General features: G+C 36.2%; 1 protein-coding gene across 1 annotated transcript in view; it reads left to right on the top strand.

The window, feature by feature from the left end:
- The window catches only part of LOC136027692 (sodium-dependent multivitamin transporter-like), a 52,823-nt gene that overhangs the window by 14,727 nt on the left and 14,791 nt on the right, over positions 1-23,305 (top strand). Inside the window, 4 exon segments of the mRNA XM_065705141.1 lie at positions 4,049-4,257; positions 15,624-15,765; positions 18,109-18,312; positions 21,928-21,983. Of these exon segments, the coding sequence (XP_065561213.1) occupies positions 4,049-4,257; positions 15,624-15,765; positions 18,109-18,312; positions 21,928-21,983 (611 nt within the window).

Here is a 23,305-nt window from a genome sequence, read left to right as displayed (position 1 = left end):
TTTAAAGATTGGTGTTACTGTTTTGAAGCAGAACTTGAGGAGGATCAATTCAATCGATTAATCAATGAACCACTGGGTATGGCTTCTTACATGCCTGCTACAGAACCTGATTCACAATTCAGTTATATATGTATTATCAAATTGAAGATATTAGTCGAGTTTTATGTGGGGGAAAACATTTCAGGGTGTATGCTCTTATTGTTCAACGTATCTTTCTATCTTGCATACCGAAATAATGCCAAAGCTTCATATGAGACACAGCAAGTGTCATGGGTATCAGTGTCTGGAAACGGTTGGTGGTGACAATGCAATATCGCGTTTCAAGAACTTTCAAAATTCACTCCTACAGAGGGACAAGGTGGCCTTAGACTGCGAAGAGAAACTCAGAGATGTGTCCGATACAACAAAGTTGAATCGTATCAAAGAACTTGAAACCATTGTAGTCACTTACGACCATGCCCAAAGGGAGACGTTTAATGTCAATCAATTGGTAGAGGTAGTTGATACATTGGGTGGGGAAGATTGTATGTGCACAACCATGTCTGCAGTTGTTAAAACAAAAAGTCACTCAATATCACGGTTGTGCAATGTAAATTATCCAATGACTTTATCATCAGAGGACAAGTTGGTAATTAAAAATAACGATATGCGTTTGGTATGTAAAAGAATTTTGTTGAGGGTATTGAGGAAGGGATAACATTCCACGACCATGACCATTTAAGCAATCCACTTTTATCGGGAGGGAGTAACTTTTATGGGGTGGCAAATAACTCGTATAGTGTAAACGTTAGCCACCAATATCTTCTGCCTGTTTGTATACACAATTCCAAATAATGATTTGAAATTTATTTTACAAACGTTGGCAAGTTTGCAAAAATGTGAAGTCGTAGATGGTGCACGGGTAGATTGTTCTTTTAATATCATACCCAAATCACCCGAAAAGCTGCTAGTCGTAGATCTCCTAGGGAAAACAATAGATAATGGTCATACGTGACTTTTTTTAACTTTTATTTACATAATAAACAAAAATATAATCTATTACAGATAAAAATCACTACGCTAGGGAAAAAAAAATCCGAAACGTGCCTTAAAAAATCTGTTTTTAGATTCCTATAGTTCTTTCCCCTAATCCCTAAGTCAATCGTTAAAGTAGAGAAAAGGGATGATTTTAGTTTCTTCTTCCTTAAACAGTGCTTCCCAGATGCAGAAATGTATGATTTATTAAGGTATGAGGTCATATTACCGTATGAATACTATAAATCCGCTCCGAGGCTACGTGACAAGAAATTACCACCCATAGAAGTGTCTTATGACTCACTTTACGATCGTCAATGCACCACTATTAACTACAGATTTGCCAAGAAAGTTTGGGCAAAGGGAGGGTTTGAAAATGGGGAGGACTATTGCAAAATATACTTGGCAAGTGATGTTATTGACATTATTGCATATTGTGCGTAAGAAAACTGATAAAATTTATCAGAAATTTTGGTTTGATTTGGGTTATTATTTTCAACTCCTAATAAGGTGAAAGATTTAATTTTAAAAATCAGTAAAAAAGAAATAGGTCTGATCACCAACGTGGATCAGCATCTATTTGTAGAGAGATCAATGACGGGCTGAAATATTTTCAAAGATACAGGGATCGTATCTTGGAAACTGGTATGACTGGACAACGCACTGGTGGAAAGTCGGACGAAGTTTTTCTGGATCTAAATTACGATTATCAATCGGAAACGTCTCACTACTCTTTGCCGTATCGTAATGACAAATGGCTTAAAAATTCTTGCGCTCCAAATTTCTCGACATTTCCACCGTTGAGGGAAATGGATCGCAAGGATGGTTTTTTGAAATTGACGGTGAAATACCTTTGGAATTTCATGACTCGGTAAAGGATTTTGTTTTTCCGTGTATAAGCAGACCGGTGACCAAGGACTCTTTGAGTCCACATAATATTTCTTTGGTAGAGGATGTAGGTATGCACTGGATACCTTTAAACAACAGCTTATTGCCAACCTTGATCCGAAACAGAATATTGTTGTTCATCATGTTCTATTGCGACTTTTGTTAGTAAATGTTCAGAAGCAAAAACTTCTAAATTCATCCTTAGGTAAAATGAGTGAGAGTATATTCAATAGGAGTCAATGTGGCGTTGTAAGCAGCCCAAAAGAATGTACTCGAATCATACCTTATCCCTTCACATCATTCACTATCATAAGACTCCTATATAATCCTCTTACATAGGAAAAAAAGAAATACCACTTTATACAAAAATATTGCTGCTGGCTGCTCAATTACAGAAAACTTTAAGAGACTCATGTTGTCATTCTTTTACAATGTGTGCATGCTCAAATGACCAAAGGAGGAGGAAGTCCAAGTGTATTATGGAGACACAGATTCACTCCTGTTAAAAGTAAATCGATAATTTATTAAATGATTTGGAAAATGGTAAGCACATTAGCTCTCGAATGGACTTGACCAATTTGGAGGACTCCATTTATCCAAAGCCAGTGAAGTGCCAAGCCCCAAATCAACTATTGTGGCTCAAATCCGAGAAAGGGGGTGATTTGATATCCCATGGCCTGCTTGCATGTCCGAAGGTGTACCGTGTACAAACATAAAATGAGGATTTTAAACATAAAATGGATTTTAAACATAAAACATAAAATGGATTTTAAACATAAAATCCAACACGTTTGCAAGGGGGTGCCTACACAATATGTTAAAAGTAAATAAACACTGAATTAGAAATATTTTGATATGAATGCTCATAGAAACTGTGTCAAAAGTAGTTTAGATCCCTGAGAAAAGTCATGGTGGTTCCTTCTTTAAAATTTCAAAACTACACAGTTAGAGTAGAAAAAACACAAAGTTAGCCATATCGAACAAAGTCTATGTACTTGAGGGTGGTGTGAAGTTAATACCACATGGGTACTACCGTATTTAAGATCGGATCGACTGTGTACATTACAGAAAACATTTCGGTTGGCAGGAACTCAATTAAATTCAAATAGTAATACTAAGTGGGAGGTAGGAACGTTTTTATATCAATATGCTCCGTGTGTATGCCAGGCAAAGTTGTTTTATTTTCAAACTACTGTCTTAGTTGTACCTCTCGACATTTGGGACCAATCTCGTCATTTTGGCGATGTGGGATATCTAAATTCTAGCCATGAGTGTTTCTACCGAATGTTTATTTGTCTGTATCTTAGCTTATTTTTGCTCTAAGTCACATATAATTTTCTATTTATACCTTTTTGTAGTGGCGAATTGGTTTGATCACTTTAGAAGAGGCAGAAGGGAGTCCCTGATGCTTGTCATGAGTGCATTTGCCAAAAAGGGGACTTCAGATCCAAATTAGACTTAAGGTAGCAGTCACACTCATAGTTTCTATTTTTCTGATCTATAGCCTACCTTCAGCCCAAAGAGCATGATTGATGTAGCCGACCGGTTATTTGACAGACAGAAAAGTCTGTAAGCATTGTTTGCAATACTTGCAAGCTAAAGTTTACCAGCATTTTCCAAAAGTCCTGAGTCTCCTAAGGGCTACATTTTTGTCATCCGCGTTTATCGAAAGGGCTAATTGGCTTTTAAATATATTTGGTAGCGGTTACCAGCTCACGTTTTAGATGCATCTTTAAGAATTTCAAGTTTGATCCAGTCTTCTCTATCTCCACACTTTCAAAAAGCTTATGGAGAGTAGCTTAATCGTTCCAACATCCTCAAATTTCCTTCTAAGTAGTCTTCTTGACCTTTTAAGGTTTCTTCTTTAATGGATATATCCTTAAGGAGGAAGGGCTGAAGGCTGGAATCTTCTCAGGAAAAAATACAGACTTTTGGTTATCCAACTGCAGAAAATACCTTTCTCGATCGAGCCGTTTTCCTCCTGATAGCATACCATCGTCTTACAAACAAATATCCTGGCTATGGGCCTTTTCTGTTAAAAGATTAATATATAGTCCTAAACCTATGACCATTTGTAGTTAGGATTAAGATTCTGGGCTTAGCTTAACAAATTGTTCAAAAAATTATAAATATATTATATTTTCAGATGTCTATTAAAGATGGGGAAGATTTAGTACAACGGTTTGGATGGCAGGATTATCTAGTATTTGGATTGATGTTGGGAGTATCGGCAGTAATCGGCATTTATTATGCAATACCACGCAAGAAGAATACACAGACAAGCTCAACAGATGAATTTCTTATGGGCGGAAGAAATATGGGGACTTTCCCGGTTGCCATGTCTTTAATTGCCAGGCAAGTAGTGATTGATTTCATTTTTATAAGCAGCGTGATTCAAGACAGTAAAAGAGTTAAAGTAAAACAAACTAATGACAATGGCGTTATTTATTTTGTCGGATTCATGGGAGGGGGGCAAAGTTGGGGCCAATTTTCCTAAATCAGTGAAAATAAAAGAGATAACTGAAAAAGGGTCATGTAGTAATAAAAAGTTAAAGATATACTACAAAAAACATACCATTTCTGTGGATGCTTGAATTATGCAGGATTATCTTAGTTTTGACAAAATTTTTGGAGAAACTAATGTTCAGTTAGAGGGGGCAAACTGGGCTCTGGGAGGAAAACTGAGGTCTGGGAGGGGTATTTGCCCCCTTGAACCTTTACTACAAACAGTGAGTTCAGTTATTAAAAATCATGAAACTCAAAACTTTTGTTCTTTTTACTGGCTTAAAATTTTTCATAGGAAATAATTAGATTTTAAAAAGGCACGTTTTTCGACTCCCTTTCTGGTATAGACTTAAAAATTATGTGGTTGGCTTAGGAATGTCACAGACTTAAACCACTGTAATTCATGCACACTTTTACAACGGAATTACAGAAGGGAGACACATTTCTCTGTCTGTTCGTGAATATTCCAAGTTAATGATCAGTTATCTTGTGAATTTAAATGTCTTTTTGTGGTATCAGGTCACAGGTCTTTTGCTTCACGATTTGCCAACAAGTTATAAGTCGACTGATCGGTGTTTCACCTTATGACCTGAAACTTTTGACACTGCTTGTCCCATATTTACCTATAAATTAGAGATGGAAAATTGTATTTGATTCACTTTAGCCATGTTCATTTTATTGACTCTGCTTGACGACAAGCTTCCCCGAAATCTTTTCTAGATTCATAGTCACATATATAAAAATTATGCCAAGTGAATGAGCTTACTTTATTATTTCCCCGAACATGTCAACATTTTAAGTTATTGCTTTAAATACGTATTTAAAATAGTCAATAGTGTATCTTTTGGTAGTTTAGCGGATTGAAGTGGGTTTAGTGACAATATGGAGTTTTAGGTAGAATCCCGGCTGCCACTGGGCTGTCGAGGAGGGGAAGCCGTGGTTAAATAAATTTGTACAAAACATATGCGGATCTTCTATGTGCCGCAAATGGCCCTTGAGGAACTATTTATTTATTCTTGTAGTTATTCATAATTTAAGTTCCAGCATTATTGCATAATTTAAGTTCCAGCTAAAATTTTGTATTAAAAATGATCTTTATGAAATCAAAATTGATTTTTTAAATTTAAAGGTTTTAAATCTTACTTAGTATTTTTGTTATTGATTTTGTTAATTTTTAGGAAAAAATAACTTAATTTTTACCTGGCGTCAAGAAAAGCCTTTAGGTTCAGTTTTACATGCAATAAGTGGTCACCGCCTTTGTCCCTGGAGGTATCTTTCTTTCTTTAGCCATTAAAGACTGCATTAGGCTGATTCAGAACCCTATTTAATATCTCCAGGTTTGCTTTCTTCTATAAGGCTCTAGCTTTCTCTATTGTACTTAAAAAAAATAAAAAAAAACTAATTTTTTTAGCTGAAAGTAAGGAGCGACATTAAAACTTAAAACGAACAGAAATGACTCCGTATATGAAATGGGTTGTCCCCTCTGCAATCCCTCGCTCTTTACGCTAAAGCTCTTAATTGTTTTAAAAAGTAGAATTGTGGTAAAAAGTCAAACTTTAGCGTAAAGAGCGAGGGATTGCGGAGGGGGCAACCCATTTCATATACGGAGTAATTTCTGTTCGTTTTAAGTTTTAATGTCGCTCCTTACTTTCAACTAAAAAAATTAGTTTTTTTTAATTTGATTTCTAAACGTTTTTGAATTAATGCATGTTTGGTTTTGGCTCTCCGCACATAAATTATTAAAATGAAATTTGCATATTAATTCCTTTTTTGGCTAAATGGCTTTCTCTTAGTTTTGATCAGACGATTTTGAGAAATAAGGGGTGAGGAAGGAGGCCTAGTTGCCCTGTAATTTTTCGGTTACTTAAAAAGGCAACTAGAACTTTTAATTTTAACGAAAGTTTTTATTAGTAAAAAATATGCGTAACTTAAGAATTAACTTACGTAACAAACTTTCATAACCTTATATTCTTATTATGTATACGAGGGGGTTTGTACCGTCGTTAATACCTCGCTCTTTACACTAAATCGTAAGTTTTGTCCCAATTCTTTAAGAATGATCCCTGAATCAGAAAGGCCGTAGAATAAATAGTTTAAATTACTAAAAATACTTTAGCATAAAGAGCAAGGTATTTATCTCCTCCTAAATACCTCGCTCTTTATGCTAAAGTATTTTTAGAATCCCTCATATGCGTAATAATCTTTGTTCGTTTTAAGTTTCAACGCTACTTCTTCCTGTCATTTGAAAAAACGTTTTCATGTTTATTTTTCATTGTTTTCTTATAGTAATGCTAGAGAATCCTGCGCCCTTTTCATTGAATTTTTCTTCCCCCATGACAGATTCCTCCAAGGAAAGATCCTCCAACATAGCCCCCTCTCCTCAGCCCCACCCCCAAATAAAATAAAATCCCCCTGAAAACGTCTGTACACTTTCCAATAACCATTACTATATGTAAACACTGGTCAAAGTTTGTAACTTGCAGCCCCTCCCCCATGGATTGTGGGGGAGTAAGTCAACCCCAAAGACATAGTTATAATGGTTTTCGACTATGCTGAACAAAATGGCTATCTCAAAATTTTGATCCGTTGACTTTGGGAAAAAATGAGCGTGGGAGGGGGCCTAGATGCCCTCCAATTTTTCTGGTCACTTAAAAAGGGCACTAGAACTTTTCATTTCCTCTAGAATGAGCCCTGTTGCGACATTCTAGGACCACTTGGTCGATACGATGACCCCTGGGGAAAAAAAACAAAAAAAAACAAACAAATAAACACGCACCCGTGATATGTCTTCTGGCAAAAAATACAAAATTCCACATTTTTGTAGAAAGGAGCTTGAAACTTCTACAGTAGGGTTCTCTGATACGCTGAATCTGATGGTGTCATTTTCGTTAAGATCCTACGACTTTTAGGGGGTGTTTCCCCCTATTTTCCTAAATAAGGCAAATTTTCTCAGGCTCGTAACTTTTGATGGGTAAGACTAAACTTGATGCATTAAAATATCAGCATTAAAATGCTGATATAAAATCAGCATGAAAATGCGATTCTTTTGATGTAGCTATTGATATCAAAATTCAATTTTTTAGAGTTTTGGTTACTATTGAGCCGGGTCGCTCCTTACTACAGTTCGTTACCACGAACTGTTTGATAAAATAATTGCAGAAAAACACAGCTAAATCAAAAGTAGAGACCCTCATTAACTTTGAATTTCGATCATAAATTTAGAGATGTTATTTGTATAGGCAAAATCAACAAATTGTGGTTTTACTAATTCATTCTTTGTTTTTCATAATTCGTAGTATTGTCATTTACAAATCAATTTGTTCAGCATCAGCATGAAGATTGTATGCATAAATCATCCATTATATACGAGGGAATATTTTAACACAAATATTGACTGCAGATTTAGGGCAATAAAACCTTTATCTTTCAAGCAATGCAAATTAGGAAATAGAACTTGCGTCAGGCCGTTGATTCGTAGAAACCTATTTTCAGAAAGAAGAACACAAAATATAGACTATTTCTTAATGTAAATTACATGAAATAAAACGAGTTTTTTCCAAATTAAAATAAATAACGACATTAAATCGTAAAACAAACTGAAAATATTCTGTATATGGGGGGCTGCCCCCACCTCAACCACCAGCTCCTTACGCTAGTCAGTCAAGGAGGCGAATGTGGTCCACTTTCAATGTGGTCACGGTCATTTTCAAGATTAGATAAAAAAAGTAGTTTTTTTTTACTGAAAGTAAGGAGCGACTTTAAAACTTAAAACGAACAGAAATTATTCCGTATATGAAAGGGACTGTCCCCAACTCAACGCACTGCTCTTTACACTAAAGTTTGTTCTATTGTTTAAAAGGTAGAACTGTGACAAAGAGTCAAACTTTAGTGAATACAGCAGGGGCTTGAGGAGGGGACAGCCCCTTTTATATACAGAATAATTTTTATTCGATTTAAGTTTTAATGTTGCTTTTTACTTTCAGTTTAAAAAACTTGTTTTTTATTTAATTTCTGAACGTTTTTGAATTAATGCAGGTTTTGATTTTGGCTCGTCGTTCATGAATAATTAAAACAAAGTTTGCATACTAATCTTTTGTTTTTTGGCGAAATGGCTTTATCAAAGTTTTGATCGGACAATTTCGAGAAGAAAGGGGCAGGGGAGGGGGCCTAGTTGCCCTCCAATTTTTCTGGTTACTTAAAAAGAACACTAGAACTTTTAATTTTATTCACGAACGTTTTTATTAGTAATAAATACATGTAACTTACGAATTAAATTACGCAACGAACATCTATATTCGCATATTTTTATTACGTATATAAGGGGACTCGCCCCCTCGTCAATACGTCGCTCTTTAAACTTAGGTTCGAATGTTGTTCCTATTCTTTAAGATGACCCCTGAATCGCAAAGGCCGTTTAATTAGAATAAATAGCTCTTTTGAAATTACTAAAAATACTTTAGCGTCAAGAGTGAGGCATTGAGGAGGGGACAAACCTCCCTAATATACATAATAATTTCTGTTCTTTTAAGTTTTGATGTTGCTCCTTAGTTTCATTGAATATTTTTTTTTTTATATTTAATTTCTGATTTTTTTAAAAATAATGCTGAAAAATCCAGCGCCCTCTTGATGGAAATTATCTTCCCCAATGTAATTTCCTCCATGGAAAGATCCTCCCACGTACGCCCGACATCGACTTCCCCCCATCACCAGAAAATTGCTCCTAAAAACCTCCGTATACTTCCCAATAACCAATACTCTCTGTAAAAAATGGGCAGTTCATAACTTGCAGCCCTTCCCCCGGGGACTGTAGGTATTAACTCATCCTCAAAGACATAGTTATTAGATTTTCGACTATTCAGTGCAAAATGGCTATCTCAAAATTTTGATCTGGTGACTTTGGGAAAAAACGAGTGTGGAAGGGGGCCTAATTGCCCTCCAATTTTATGATCACTTAAGAAGGCACTATAACTTTTCATTTCCGTTAGAATGAGCCTCTTGCAACATTTTAGGACCACTGTGTGAATACGATCATCCCTGGAAAAAAAAAACAACAAAAAAAAACAAATAAACACGCATCCGGGATCTTTCTTCTGGCAAAAAATACAAAATTCTACATTTTTGCAGATAGGAGCTTGAGACCTCTACAGTAGGGTTTTCTGATACGTTGAATCCGATTGTGTGATTTTCATCAAGGTTCTATGACTTTTAGGGGGTATTTCGCTTTTTTTCAAAAATAAGGTAAATTTTCCCAGGCTCGTAACTTTTGATGAGCAAGACTGAATTTGATGAAACTTATATAATTTAAAATCAGTATTAAAATTTGATTCTTTTGATGTATCAATTGGTATCGAAATTTTGATTTTAAATTGGTAATTTAATTGGTATCAAGATTTTTGTAGCCGGGTCGCTCCTTACTTACAGTTTGTCACTATGAGCTCTTTGATACAGTGCTTCCACTTTTTTTTCTGAAAATCAGTAACGACTCCAAAAAACTCGGGAGATTATCGGGAGGTTTTTTTTAAGTCGGGGAAAAAATCAGGAGGTTTTATACAGCTGTTTTGTCTCACATACCAGTTGTATTGGTGGTAAAAATGTCAGTAATAGAGAGACAGAACAAAGTAGAATCGAAAATATGTTTTAGAGTCTTAATTCAGGTCTTCACCTCCCGGAACTTCCGGAATCTGGGCTTCCAGATTATTCTTTGACGTCTTCTTCTTCTTGCATCTCGAATATGAACCGGTCCGAAAGTATATAATCATCCGGAAAAAAGGGGCTTTTGAACTTCCAGATTTCCGGAATTTTGAAGTATCGCAGAAGAAATTAAAAAAAAATCTCGGAAAATCTGGGATTCCGGAAGGTGAAGACTTATTATTACTCCAAAATCAGCTATCAACAAGGAACAATGTTTCTTTCATACAAAACTTATGAAAACTAAATGGTTTTATTGAAAGTCATCTAAAACTACTTGTTCACATAATTAGAACTAGATTACGAATACGAGCAACAGAACTCAGGCAGAATTTTTTACTGTATCACACTGCAGCTAAAACTACTTGATCACATAACTTGAACTAGAATTATGAATAAGACTCACAGTCAGAATTTTCACTAGATCACACTGCAGCTAATCCTGATCGTCAACAGTATTGTTTGCTCTTTCTGGGGCCAGACGAGCTCGCGCTAAAGAAGCCGATTTCAAGATAGCGGCACTAGCTTCAGTAGCGGTTGCGGAGGCTACTACGCCTTTCAGTAACTGCCTCATGCTCCCATCTATGACTAGAGACTGAGGTCCTAGAGACGTGAGGTCACTAGCACCATTAGCGATAGTGAACGTCCCTACTGAAACTCAATCGGTCTTGCACCAGCGCTGGCTCCAATAACTTCATATTTTGAACAAAGCAAAAAAAGATACGACCTCCCCAGTTTCCTTGACGTGTGCAGACCGCATATTATCTTTACTAGAAATTTCTAAACCCGCATGTCTGTCTCGCTTTAAATGTCGCAAGCGTAGTGGGCGGCGCTATGAGTATGGCCCGTTTGCAAAGCAAGGAAAGCAAAGTTCTTGACCCTACTCCCTAGTGTTATTTTGCTCTGTTGTGAATTGTGAAGCCGATTTCGCCGACACTCGAAATCGTTATAGGCTAGGCTAGTAGTCTGGCGAATATCGGATATCTATGAGACCCGTAAGAATAGTGTATTCGAATTTGTACTATAGAATCCTTGAACTGGCAACAGGTTAAGAATGGGTTTCAAGTTAAAACATGTTATTTTGGTAAAGAAACAGAACATAGGAGCAGAAAAGCCGCCTACCCCCTAGGACAGGTCAGTAGCCTACTTCTTGGGTTGCCCACGTGCAGGGATGTATAATTGTCCAGTTCCAGTAAACTTGGTACTTACCCTAAAAAAAATCCTGTCACGTAAGGTAAGCCACGTCCTTATTGTAAACAAATTATCCAGTGGAAATGAACTATCTGAGTTGACTGATCAGATCAGATGAAGTTATGAACTGAGAATCAAATCAAATCAGCCCTTTTTCGAACACAACAATGGTCTCTCACGGGACAAGCTGCCGACTAGGTCATTAATTAGGGTCCGCAGTTGACTTCCGCGAATCAAACGCGGCCGGCGGCTTTGAAATCCCCCTTTTACGGGCAACAAAAACATATTTTTCATTCTGCCAGACAATCAAGAAAGATCAGAAACTTCAAGTTGGACAGAGCTCAATTCAACAGAAATCGGGAGATTATCGGGAGGAAATTTGAGTCGGGAGATTTTCCAAAAAGTCGGGAGATCTCCCGATAAATCGGGAGGAGTGGAAGCACTGCTTTGATGATACACACAGGTACTGCTATTATAGACCATTGCGCTTGCGCACTGTCAATGCGCATGTTTGCGTAGAGCGGGTATTAGAACCTAGGCTGCCAAATTGACACATTTTGTGTCAAAATGACACAATTGATGTGGAGTGACACAATGACACATTCAGTCAAAATGATGACACAATCCTCGTAAATGACACATTTTTCGATGAAAAATGACACAATCGACGAAAATGACATATTTTTTAAAAAAAATGACACAATTTTGTCATCCAAGTCTTGTTTTTTAAATGATAATAAAAGAAAAGTAAAATTTAAGTTTTCTATCTCCAGGAAAGCTACAAATTAACGGAAGAGAATAGCACTATCTAACGGTGGCAGTAGTACACAAACGGTGTGGAATAAAGAGCAGATGCCATAACCGTATTTAAAATTTAAACCACGAGAAGAAAGCAGCCGTAAGTGGAAATTTCAAATCAAAATGCACGTTGCATATCTGAACTTAATTGGCTACTTAATTGAGTATGTGATGTAGCCAACTGGTACATAATTGAATAGTAAAAAGTAAACAGCGAACATTTTACCAAATCTGTACGAATAAGCAGCAACTGACATTTTTAAGAGTACAGGAGGGGTATCCCACCTCGGACAAGATTGCAAATTTTCAGAGAAGTCTATCCTTCATAATAATCCATGTGGCTTAAAAAGGTACCAACAAATATGACAAAAATACTAGATTGAAGCTAGTTGAATGGCTTACATATTGAGTAAATAAACAAAGCTTCAAAATTTCTAACTGAACATCCTTCTATTTTCAAACAAGATTACTTTATTTTAACCTCACCTTGTTTCACTTAAAAATGATGAAAAAGGTCAACAAGATCAGTTGCTTGAATTTGGAGTTCCAAAGAAGTGACACTCGCATTCACAAACTCCTTTCCAGCTCAAGGGCAACCATGAAGTCTATCATGAAGTATTTTGTCAAAACTGACATCTTAGAGAATGATGATGCTTTTGTCATAACCATGATCTCAGGTTGTTTCAAGGAAATCTTCGAGATTTCTTTTGGTCCAAATACCGAAATACACGTGCTGAAATATAAGGATGTGATACCCTCGAATGATCTCAAACAGTTTAGGTTGAACTGCCTGAGCTTCCTTGTAGAAGTTTTCAAACAAATGAGGAAATGAACTGATTATTCTGATCCCACTTTAAAAGCTCTGGCTTGTTTAGACCCAGTGACTGCTTTGAGCGGAAAAGTTGGCACTCTAGTGGGACTGACTGGTCGTTCATCAGCTTACTTGGGAAACATGAAGGTGAAGTGGAAATGTCAAGGAATGTAATAGAGACTCAGTGGATCTTGATGAGTGAGCACAGGGATGAGATTATCAGAACCATGGGAACTGAAATGTCTCCTTCGATCTTTTGGAAGACGTTATTGAATGCAAAAGATGTTCAAGGCAAGCCACAGTTCGAAGAGCTGTCCCTTTTCATGTTAAATCTGTGTACTCTTCCGCATTCCAGTGCAGCTGCAGAACGTCAATTTTCAGTTCTATCAAATATAAAAACAAAACTCAGGAACAGTCTACTTCTCGACACGAAAGACTCACTGATGCATGCAAAGCAGCTGGTCTCTCGTACCTCAGGAACGGTGCGCGACTGGGATATTCCTTCCGATATGCGGAATAATTTTATGGCCTGGTACAGGGAGAAAGAAAAAAATACCAATGATCCCTAGATATAGCCAGGGTCGAATATACTTGAAGTTCTGGGGAGAGGGGTCTGTGTGTGAAAGGTTACCAAGTTGTTCGGTGCTTATATATCTGATATTCATCTTTAATTTTCAGTACAAATATAAGATTAATTTTGGCTTACATTTTTTCTCGGCCTCTAGGTCCATTGAAAGTACGATTTTAACCATTAAGATAGGAAGACGGCTTAGTAGTATTGTTGGTTCAAGCTAAGCTTCAATGAGGGCACAATGAACCACAAACAGGTTGATAGACAGACAGTTGGAACTGTTTTTTCTGGGAACTAAGTTTCGATGGCCGAGTCAAAGTGACATACTGTACAAGAGAAGAATAGTAGGCATACAAGCATGTTAAAACAAAAGAAATTGTGTTCAGGCGTTATACTTCATTTTTACGAATTTCTTCTCGATTGAATCCTGGTCTCGGACAAGTTTTATGCTCGCAAACTAAAAACTCAAACGCCCCTACTGTGGTCTTATATTTTTCCCCTTTCGAAGGTGTCAACTAAAGCTTAGCCGATTACGATTACGACGTCATGCGAAAAGTCTTTAATTTACTGTCGGATTTGATTGTCTCTAAAACTTTTATAAATGTAAGCTTGCCGCGTTAGCCACCCAGACACTAATTCACAATGTGTAGCATTAATTTAATCGAAGGTTCCTATTACTTTCATGACGTCATAAAAACGTCTCGAACGCCTCGATTAAGATAATAGTTAAAGGTTAAGTTTACTCCTTTTTGAACCGATTTGGAAAAGATTATATATTCAAAATTCTAAATAAAGATTTGGTAATTAAATTTGATACCACCTGCAGCAAAAAATGACACATTTTGTGACACATTATGGAATCTGAGATGACACAAAAAGCACATTTTCGGAAAAAACATGACACACTCCTTAAAGAAAAATTTGGCAGCCTTGATTAGAACCTGTACCAAGTGTGTCAAATTCAAACTAGTAAGCTAGTAAAATGGTCTTTGATTGGATGAAAGTGATCTCATGACATTACTTCTATTGAATCAGATGCATTTTCTTCTTACGTAAAGTTTCTGAAAGGAAAATGGGTAACTTATGTCGTTAGTCGAAGCGTCACGGACTGCCAATGAAAATCATTTGAGTGTCGAGTACAATCAGTAACTTACCATGCTTCTGATCCAAATAAAAAAAAAGTTTTGTTTTTAGCTGAAAGTAAGGAGCGACGTTAAAACTTAAAACGAATAGAAATTATTCCATAAATGAAAGGGGCTGTCCCCTAGTCAATGCCCCGCTTTTTAGGCGTAAGTTTGACTCTTTCTCACAACTCTACTTTATAAAACAATATTTCAAATGTTTTATTTGAAGTGTTTCCTTCCCGAGACGCCCCCCCCACTCCAATGTAAACACGGGAAATTATATAAAAATATGATTTTTTTTTGTGTATTATTACTGTGCGAAAGCTTCCATACATGTTGACGTTCAAAAGAACTAAACTGGCCCCTCTTGAAACACAGTCGTGTATACGATTTTAGTAAAACTGTATTCTCGAGTGGCAATGGAAAAATTGATATATATATATATATATATATATATATATGTATATATATATATAGAAATTTGTAGTAATAAACCTTCTTCTTTAAAAAAGAAAGTTAGTAGGAAAAATCCAAGCTTTGAAAAAAGGCACTTGGAAAACGTGTAATAGAAAACTGAATTTGGGGAGGAGGTAGGGATAATGGAGGGAGTTTTTTAACAGATAGATCTTCTGTTAAGAAATGATAAAGACGTTGGATAATGTAATAATTAATTAGGATATACCCCCTCCATTCCCAAGGGAACCTCCAAAAGCCAGTGGTGTAGTCATGGGACTTTATGGGGAACAGAGCCTCCCCCCAAATACGATAAATTGCATGAAATTATGTATGTTCGTACTATATTACGACTATGCGAGGACTTTCATAGTTATGCCATATCCATAAAAACTAAGCTGACATGCAATGAACTGAACAGAAGCCCACGTTCACGTCCAGAAGAACTAAATCACATTCACAAGTAGTGATGAGCCATATCCTGAACCGCAGTCCTGCATATGACTTTACTGTAGTGTTGTCCTGTATTTCATAAATAACAAACAAAAATCTTACTATTGAAAATTATTTTTATTTGCAGTTTTATGTCAGCAATCACTTTACTAGGAACACCGGCAGAGATATATCTTTATGGAACAATGTATTGGATTATAGGCCTCTCATACCTCTTGGTTATGCCAGCTGCTGCATACCTCTACCTCCCAATATTTTATAAACTCCAGGTAACTTTTTTCTTAATGGGTTAATCTAATTTTTTTCATGGGCACTGATATGGAGTGGTAAGAAAAGGGGGTTAGAGACACCCCGTAAAATGCTGCTTGAGTTAACCAAGTCCCTTAAAAAGCCTTTCTCCTGTCCTACATAATATTTTCTTTTTACATTTTTGTGTTTATAGATTCAAATTAACGAGACATAATGACTCAAATGTGAAAATGGGAGGGGATATTGGCCCAAGTATACCACGAAATCTTAAGATGTATGAGGTTTTTTTCGTGCTTACCATGTTTTAAACAAATTTAGCTTTTTTTTATTAAATTTGCACCTCCTCTGAAATCTCCTGCATGTGTGGGTAGAAGAGCGGGGGTTCAGTAGTGATCAAAGCTATATAAAAATACCAATTTTTCTCTTTTAAATATTTTTGTCTCGTAGCTAAAAGTGTAATTTCTAAGGTTTTGTCTAGGGCGTGTTTGTGAGAGGTGGGGGGCTACCTCTGTTGTCTTTGATATTCACTCCTCACAAATACAGGCTGAAATTAAACTCTCCAGATAGCTCGTTTGCTACGATCGTTACCTCAATCTAGGTTCCCTCACGGTTAGTGAGAGTAATAAGAGAATACTAGCTGTATTCTAGAAATATGAGAAAAACATACAAAACAAATATACCACAATATTACAGCACAAATCTGGATCTGTTGATAGATGAGAATATCTTTTCAATCTTGCAGGAACAAGTTGAAATATGCATGTCTACTTAAAATGTAGATTCCTTGTAATTCCTTTGGAAATTCAGGCATCTTGCTCTCTGTATGAGCCTTCATATGTATGTATAAGTTTGAATGACGAAGTATTATTTAGTATATATCTTGCATTGGTAGGCTCTACCACAGGGTGAACAGTACTTTTAATTTTTTCGTCCTTCTTCACTGAATATTGGTGGAAGACAGTAGACACAAAAAAACTGGCTTCATCTTTTCCGTGGAGTGAGGTGACTAAAATTGACGATAGGGTAAAATTGGATGTCTTCTGACTCAATGAAGACTTAATATTTAACATTTAAAGCGCTAGGTGCGTGAATAAGACACATTTTTTTATTTTATCATAATAGAGTACATTTATCACATTATCTAGAATCTAGATTTTCATTTTTCCATAGTTTAATCCCTTTTACGCATATTGGTCATTTTCTTTTAAAACAATAAAACGCTTTAGGGAACGGCAGGAAGTATTCCTCTATCCTCTTTTCCAAATTTGGCTAAGGCTAGAAGATGCACTTTACTGGCACTATTTTACAAAAACCTCATGCTCAGTGGCTAACACCGCATACTTGAAGCATTCTTTGTGTTGGCTAAACCTTAGGTCAATTATAGCTTACTTTTTTCGTAATGCATCGTGATTTTTTAGGGCCTTTTCATCAGCTAGTTGCGGGAATACGATGTGTTTATTCTACCCGATTACAAAAACACCATCTTGTTCTACGCTACATCTTGTTGTCTACGTTATCGATTCTTATTTTCTTTGGTGATGGTTCTTTTACTTGAGTGAAAATATCATCATCTGAGTCATTTTAAAAATCCCTAATAAGTAGATCTACGTTTTCTACGGCTGTAGTTTCACTTGACCTAACATATTAAGCTCTATAGATCTCTTCTAAAGTTATTTGACCACATATTTCGTCATCCAAGTAATTTTGAAAGTCTCTAATAAGGGTGTCATCACTACTCGTATTATGAAAAATCCTATGTATCAGATCCAATCTTAAGGTTTACTGCTTATTAACTGTGTATAATATAATAAAGGATTTAGGCAAAACGTTGAAGTTATGTCTAAGTGAGAAGCCATAACTAGATTCAGTTTAAGTAGATTAAAGTAGATTAAAGTAACTAAAGTAAATCAACTGTGAAAAATTGGGGGGAAATAAATGTACCCAACAAAACAAGGTGTTTTAATCGATCGCCAAATAGATATCGAGGTAAATGATCTTCAAGTGACACACTGATATAACCCAAGATTTTCAGTGTAAAACGTCAAGTTTTGAGCATGGCATGAAATTTGAACTGATGAATTCAGAAGTTGATATATTAATTTCCTTTCTTTATGCATTTCGTGGACAGTCGTACAGTAGGGACACCACACCCTGAAGAATTTTGGAGGCCAAACGGTATAACCTGAACGCATCTTATTTGTATGGCATCTTTCAACCATTAGCTGGGAGTTAAATATGCATGATCCCATATTCTCCTCAAATGATATTATTATTCGACAGATTTAAGTAAACTCTTTATGCACTAATTTTCTGAACTTATGGCTTATATTTCTTTTATATCTTTAACTTGATAAACCTTCTAGCTCACGTCTGCTTATGAGTATCTTGAAAAACGGTTCAACCGTGTGGTCCGTGTTCTTGGGTCAGCCACATTTAGCATACAGATGTCTCTGTATATGGCAGTGGTGGTGTATGCACCAGCTCTCGCTCTTAGTCAAGTCACAGGTATCAGTGTCATAGTTTCAGTTTCATCCATTTTTGCAGTATGCATCTTCTACACTGCTCTGGTAAGTTAATGTCCAATTTCTACTTTATATGCTTCCTTTTATTAGCTCAGGTTTTTTCTAATTTGCCTAAGCCTATTCTTAAATTAATAATTGTTTTACTTAATAATTGTAAAGTTTCATCCCCCCACTTACATCGTTTATAATAATAAACTTAATAATTATCTTAATTAATTAAATATTAATTAATCACTTAATTAATAATAAACTTAACTAATTATCAAAATTTAGTAAATTAAAATTAATTTAGGCTTGGTTTGACTACTTTTCCGGTTTGGCTGAACGTCACTTGAGGGTCACTAGATTTTGGTTTCCATTAGGAGGGTCTTGGACGCTAGACTTTCAATCCACATCTAATCGGTTTCCTATTTCCTATGGCTTCAATTTAGTTCATTGATAAATTCAAGTTTCGACTATTTTTGCACTACTAAGTTTCTATCCAATTTGAACCTTTAATATGTTGCTTCGTTTCCACACTATTTTGTCTAGGCTTTTTATTAAATTGAATAATTGTTCTACTGAAAAATTACAAAGTTCAATTTAAATCATTTTTTTGATAATTGGCTTCGGAACAATTTGTCAAAATGTTGATAAACTAAGTAAAGAAGAGTGGTAGTGTCGATTTGTGAGGCGAATAGCCTGGGGATTGAAAAAAATTCCCCCCTACATTTCTGTGGTGTGAGAACATGCAGAAAAGGCACTTGGTATTAGTTTCAGACTTATAAAAGATGTTTAAGCTGTTTAATCAGTTGTAGCACGCAACAGATGGCAATAGGGAACCAAATAAAACTGCGCCAGACATACCAAATCTCTAAGTTTGAGGTTCTGGAGGTAATCCCAATATATGGGGCACCAATCATTTTTAGAGACGGAATTGCCGACTGGAAAGATTGAAGCAACCCTGTATGTATTCAATTTACCAATAGTAAGAGTATGTGGCTTATTAGTTTGGAACATTCTTAGTAACTGAGATGTTATTTAGCAACTGAGAAATTTAATTGGAAAGAAAAAAAGATTATCAAAAAAAATACTAATAAGAACTTTGAATTTAAAACTTCAGTATGTTTTATTTTGTTCGGGTATAAATCAAATATCATCGTAGTGTGTAATTCAAGCTTGGAAATTTGTTCTCGATTTTTATATTTCTTCCAATCCAAACATTACAGACTGTGTATTTTGATATTCCCACGATACGTGAGATGGTTCTGTAGGTATATACAGGTTCTATATGTTAACAAATAATTTTGATTAGTTTCAAAAGTGCTATAGGTTTGAAAGATGTTTTTTTTACGTAATGACTTCATTTGGACTTCATACTGTGTTTATTAAAGCACAATAATAATGATTGTTCAGTAAGCCATTGCACGTAATTGTAATAAATTGGAGTGAACACTGTTGAATTCGGAATATGCATTTGTTGATAATTTCATGAGATTGAAGGTGTTTTTTATTTTTTAAAAGGACTGCACCAATCGATGACCTTTTCAGGAATTTCTCTTTTTCTTAAAAAAATTCAGTTGAAATTGCGGACTGAGAGATTAACCACAAGCTCATTCATCGTTACTGTATTTTTTTTTCTAGCGAAGAAATCGGCAAAAAATCCTCTTTATGAGAAGCACCCCTCAACATACTCTTTTTTCGGTACTTGTGTATTATTCAGAACACACTCAATAAGTGGAGTTAGGTTCTTTCGTGAAACAAACTAGAACGCAGGTACACTTTAATTAACTATTTGGTACCTGTTCATTATTTGATTGATTCAATTCAATTCAGAACACACTCAAGAATTTTGCTGAAAAACCCTGTAACGTTTGAAGATATAACTGTTACGAGAACAAAGAGGAATACGAAGAAAATACTTACAAAATTTGAAAAAGACAGACCGAATTTGTTGACGTTTTGACGTCATAAATTCTTTGTATAATGGAACAAGATAAAACACATGGGAAGCAAAAAATAAGCTATAAAACCGACCAAGCGTTTTTTTTTGTCAAATTAACCTTTAACTCTATAAAGAAGTTCATAGGACTTTCTCAGCTTTTCTCTCAACACATTTATTGTTAGTGACCATGTTGCTCAATTCGAAATACCGAATGCAAGTCCAAGGTACTTGAGAGACATAGTGACAAAATTCGAGTTAGCACTTGAATGTGATGCCGGTTTTATGTCAGGAGGATGATGACAAACAAAACCAAGAAATTCAGTTTTACCAGAAGCGACGGCCCGATGTCAGACAACCCGGCTTTAAGGTTGTTTACTGCAGCTTCCAGTGATTGCAAATTATCAGACAGCAGAAGAATGTCATCCGTGTACGAAAGGTGACTTGCTTCAGCGGACGACTCGATAAAAAAAACACATATTCTGCGTGTTGCACAGCAGATGACATTGTTAAATAATGCAGGATTCAACACTGTGCCCTGTTTTGATCCGTGACGCAGATAAATGAGTCTCCTATAAAGATTTTCGACGTGGACACATATAGAAGAGTTTTGTTACCATTGCCCCAGGGAGGTAAAAATGAATGGACTTACCACGCTCCTCAAAAGTCCTAAAGCAGCTTGGGAGTGTAGGATAGAATCAAATGCTTTAGAAATATCTATAACAGAAACAGATAAACATTTCTTCATTTTCTCATACCTCTCCAAAATCGACACGAAAACTGCATGTGAATTCCCAACACCAAGACCTACACTAAAACCATACTTATGGTCTCCATGATCATTTCGAGATTTTTAAAAGGAGAATCTTTTCAAATAACTTTGGAATAACCGAACCAACCACAACTGGATGGTAAGAGTCACAAGACTGGGGTCTTTATTCTTTTTTTTGGGACACATGTCATGATGCCCTCGCATAGTAGAGTTGGAACAAATTGCTCGCAATACAAACTTGGAAACATAACATCATATGCTCAACTAGTTTCGCGGTACCATAAAGCAAATGTTCAAGCTGGAGTCCGTCAGAACCAGGAGCTTTACCTTTTTAAAGGAGACGGATTGGCGGAAGAAATGACAATGGCGTGATAGAAACAAGATGTTGGCTGTGATCTAGTCGAAAACAGTGGTGAAGGGGAATCTACCAAAAAGTCGTGTCCAGTAATGGGGGAGGGGCTATCAGAGAATGACGAGGAGAGGTATCTTTCCCAGGAAGTTACATCAATCGAAACAACTATATCTAAATTTAATATTTAAAGCAACTAATAAGCCATCAGATTGACGGCCAGTAATAGTTTTAGCAGGTATAAAAACAAAAGGTAATTCGAAACGTGTGGCATCGGAGAGTCATCCACATTGAGCAAGTGTTCAGCTAAACAGAAAAATCATACTTAAATAACAGGGTTTCAAGAGTTCCAAGTTTCTCCTGGGCACCATTAATATTCAGAAAATAGACAGAAACTATTTCACTAAGACTAGAGTCCATGTTAACCCGCATGGTTTGTAGTTTAACTTCTAACATCAGGCGCTTGAGTAGGTAGGTGTTTCCTGACCTCTGAATATGACAGACTGTTGCTTTGATGACTGCCACCACAGTTGACACATGTAAAGGATTGCGCTAGACAACTCCTCCCACTGTTGCTATGATTACCGGCACATTTGCTGCATTTAGAACAATCTCTAGCAAAAAAACGAGAGCTTTGACAATTGTGATATTGCATCAGCTTCTCAATTGGCAATGTAACTAGAAATAAACCACATTCAACCTTTATTCCGTGTTTAACAGAACGATCTAATTCATCTTTCGATGTGAATTTTAACTGGATTACGGACGTGTTACCAAATCTCGTTTCACTGTTGACACAGGTAACAAGAATAGGTATTCGTGGAACGTCATATTTTTCGTCCATCCTCATAATGCAGGCATAATCGTACCTCACTACTTTAGCTCAAATATGTAGCGTGTTTGGGCTTGTAGAAACAGTAACCATTGCTGAATGTTCGTCAGAAATATGTATTACTATCTTGTCTTTTTTAGCTATAATATGCTGGATCTTTATGCTGGACCTTATCGGCACTTCATTGATAGAACATGATATTCCAAAGCAGTTCACTTCGCCGTGGAAGTCAATGACTGGCCCTTGGCATCCATTTGACATGAGCTATAAATTTTAAGGCCCTTTTAGGTATTTTTCTACAAAAATAACCACAGAAACTAAAATTGACCATTCTTTTTATTTTAACAGCGGGACATTCCATTTTGTTGTTAGAACATGATACCCCAAAGCAGTTTACGTCACCATGGCACTCAATGGCTGGTTCGTAGAATCCTTTGGCAAATATTATCATTCTTAAGGTAATTTCAGACTTTCTGTTGATAAATATTACACTTTAAATCCTTTGCTTTGTGTTTTTACAAGCCAATCATATTATCCCCTAAGTATTTTCAGACATCTATTTCTGATGAAGTGATATCCATTTCCGCTCCTCCTGATTCTGGATTCAATTCTGTTGGCATGCCACGCCTCACTCCCACCCCGTTCCCTTTATTTCTAGTGATTTTCTAAAAATTCTCCTTTAATTAAACAGGACAAAGAATTTAAAATATTTTCTTGAATAGACCCTTTCCTTATTCCCTTCAACCAGTGGTTTTATGTATTTTTCCCTGTAAAATTAAAATCTTCTAAGACACACAGGGTCAGACACATAGGCAGAGTGAGAGAAAGAGAGACAGAGAGAAAAAGAGAGAGAGAGAGAGACAGAGACAGAGAGAGAGAGAGAGAGAGAGAGAGAGAGAGAGAGAGAGAGAGAGAGAGAGAGAGAGAGAGAGAGAGAGAGAGAGAGAGAGAGAGAGAGAGAGAGAGAGAGAGAGAGAGAGAGAGAGAGAGAGAGACAAGTCACACAAATAAAGTCAGACATAAGAGCACACAAAGACAGACACAGAAACAAAAAAAAAACTGAGAGAGAGAGAGAGAGAGAGAGAAGGAGAGAGAAAGAAAATACACGCACAAACCAACACACAAACTACACCTGTGCGTATGTCTGACTCTGTGTGTTTGTTT

Source organism: Artemia franciscana, chromosome 5, assembly GCF_032884065.1.
Source record: "Artemia franciscana chromosome 5, ASM3288406v1, whole genome shotgun sequence".
NCBI classification, from domain to species: domain Eukaryota; kingdom Metazoa; phylum Arthropoda; class Branchiopoda; order Anostraca; family Artemiidae; genus Artemia; species Artemia franciscana.
Note: the sequence above shows the minus strand (reverse complement) of the source record. Positions and strands in the feature narration are given on the sequence as shown.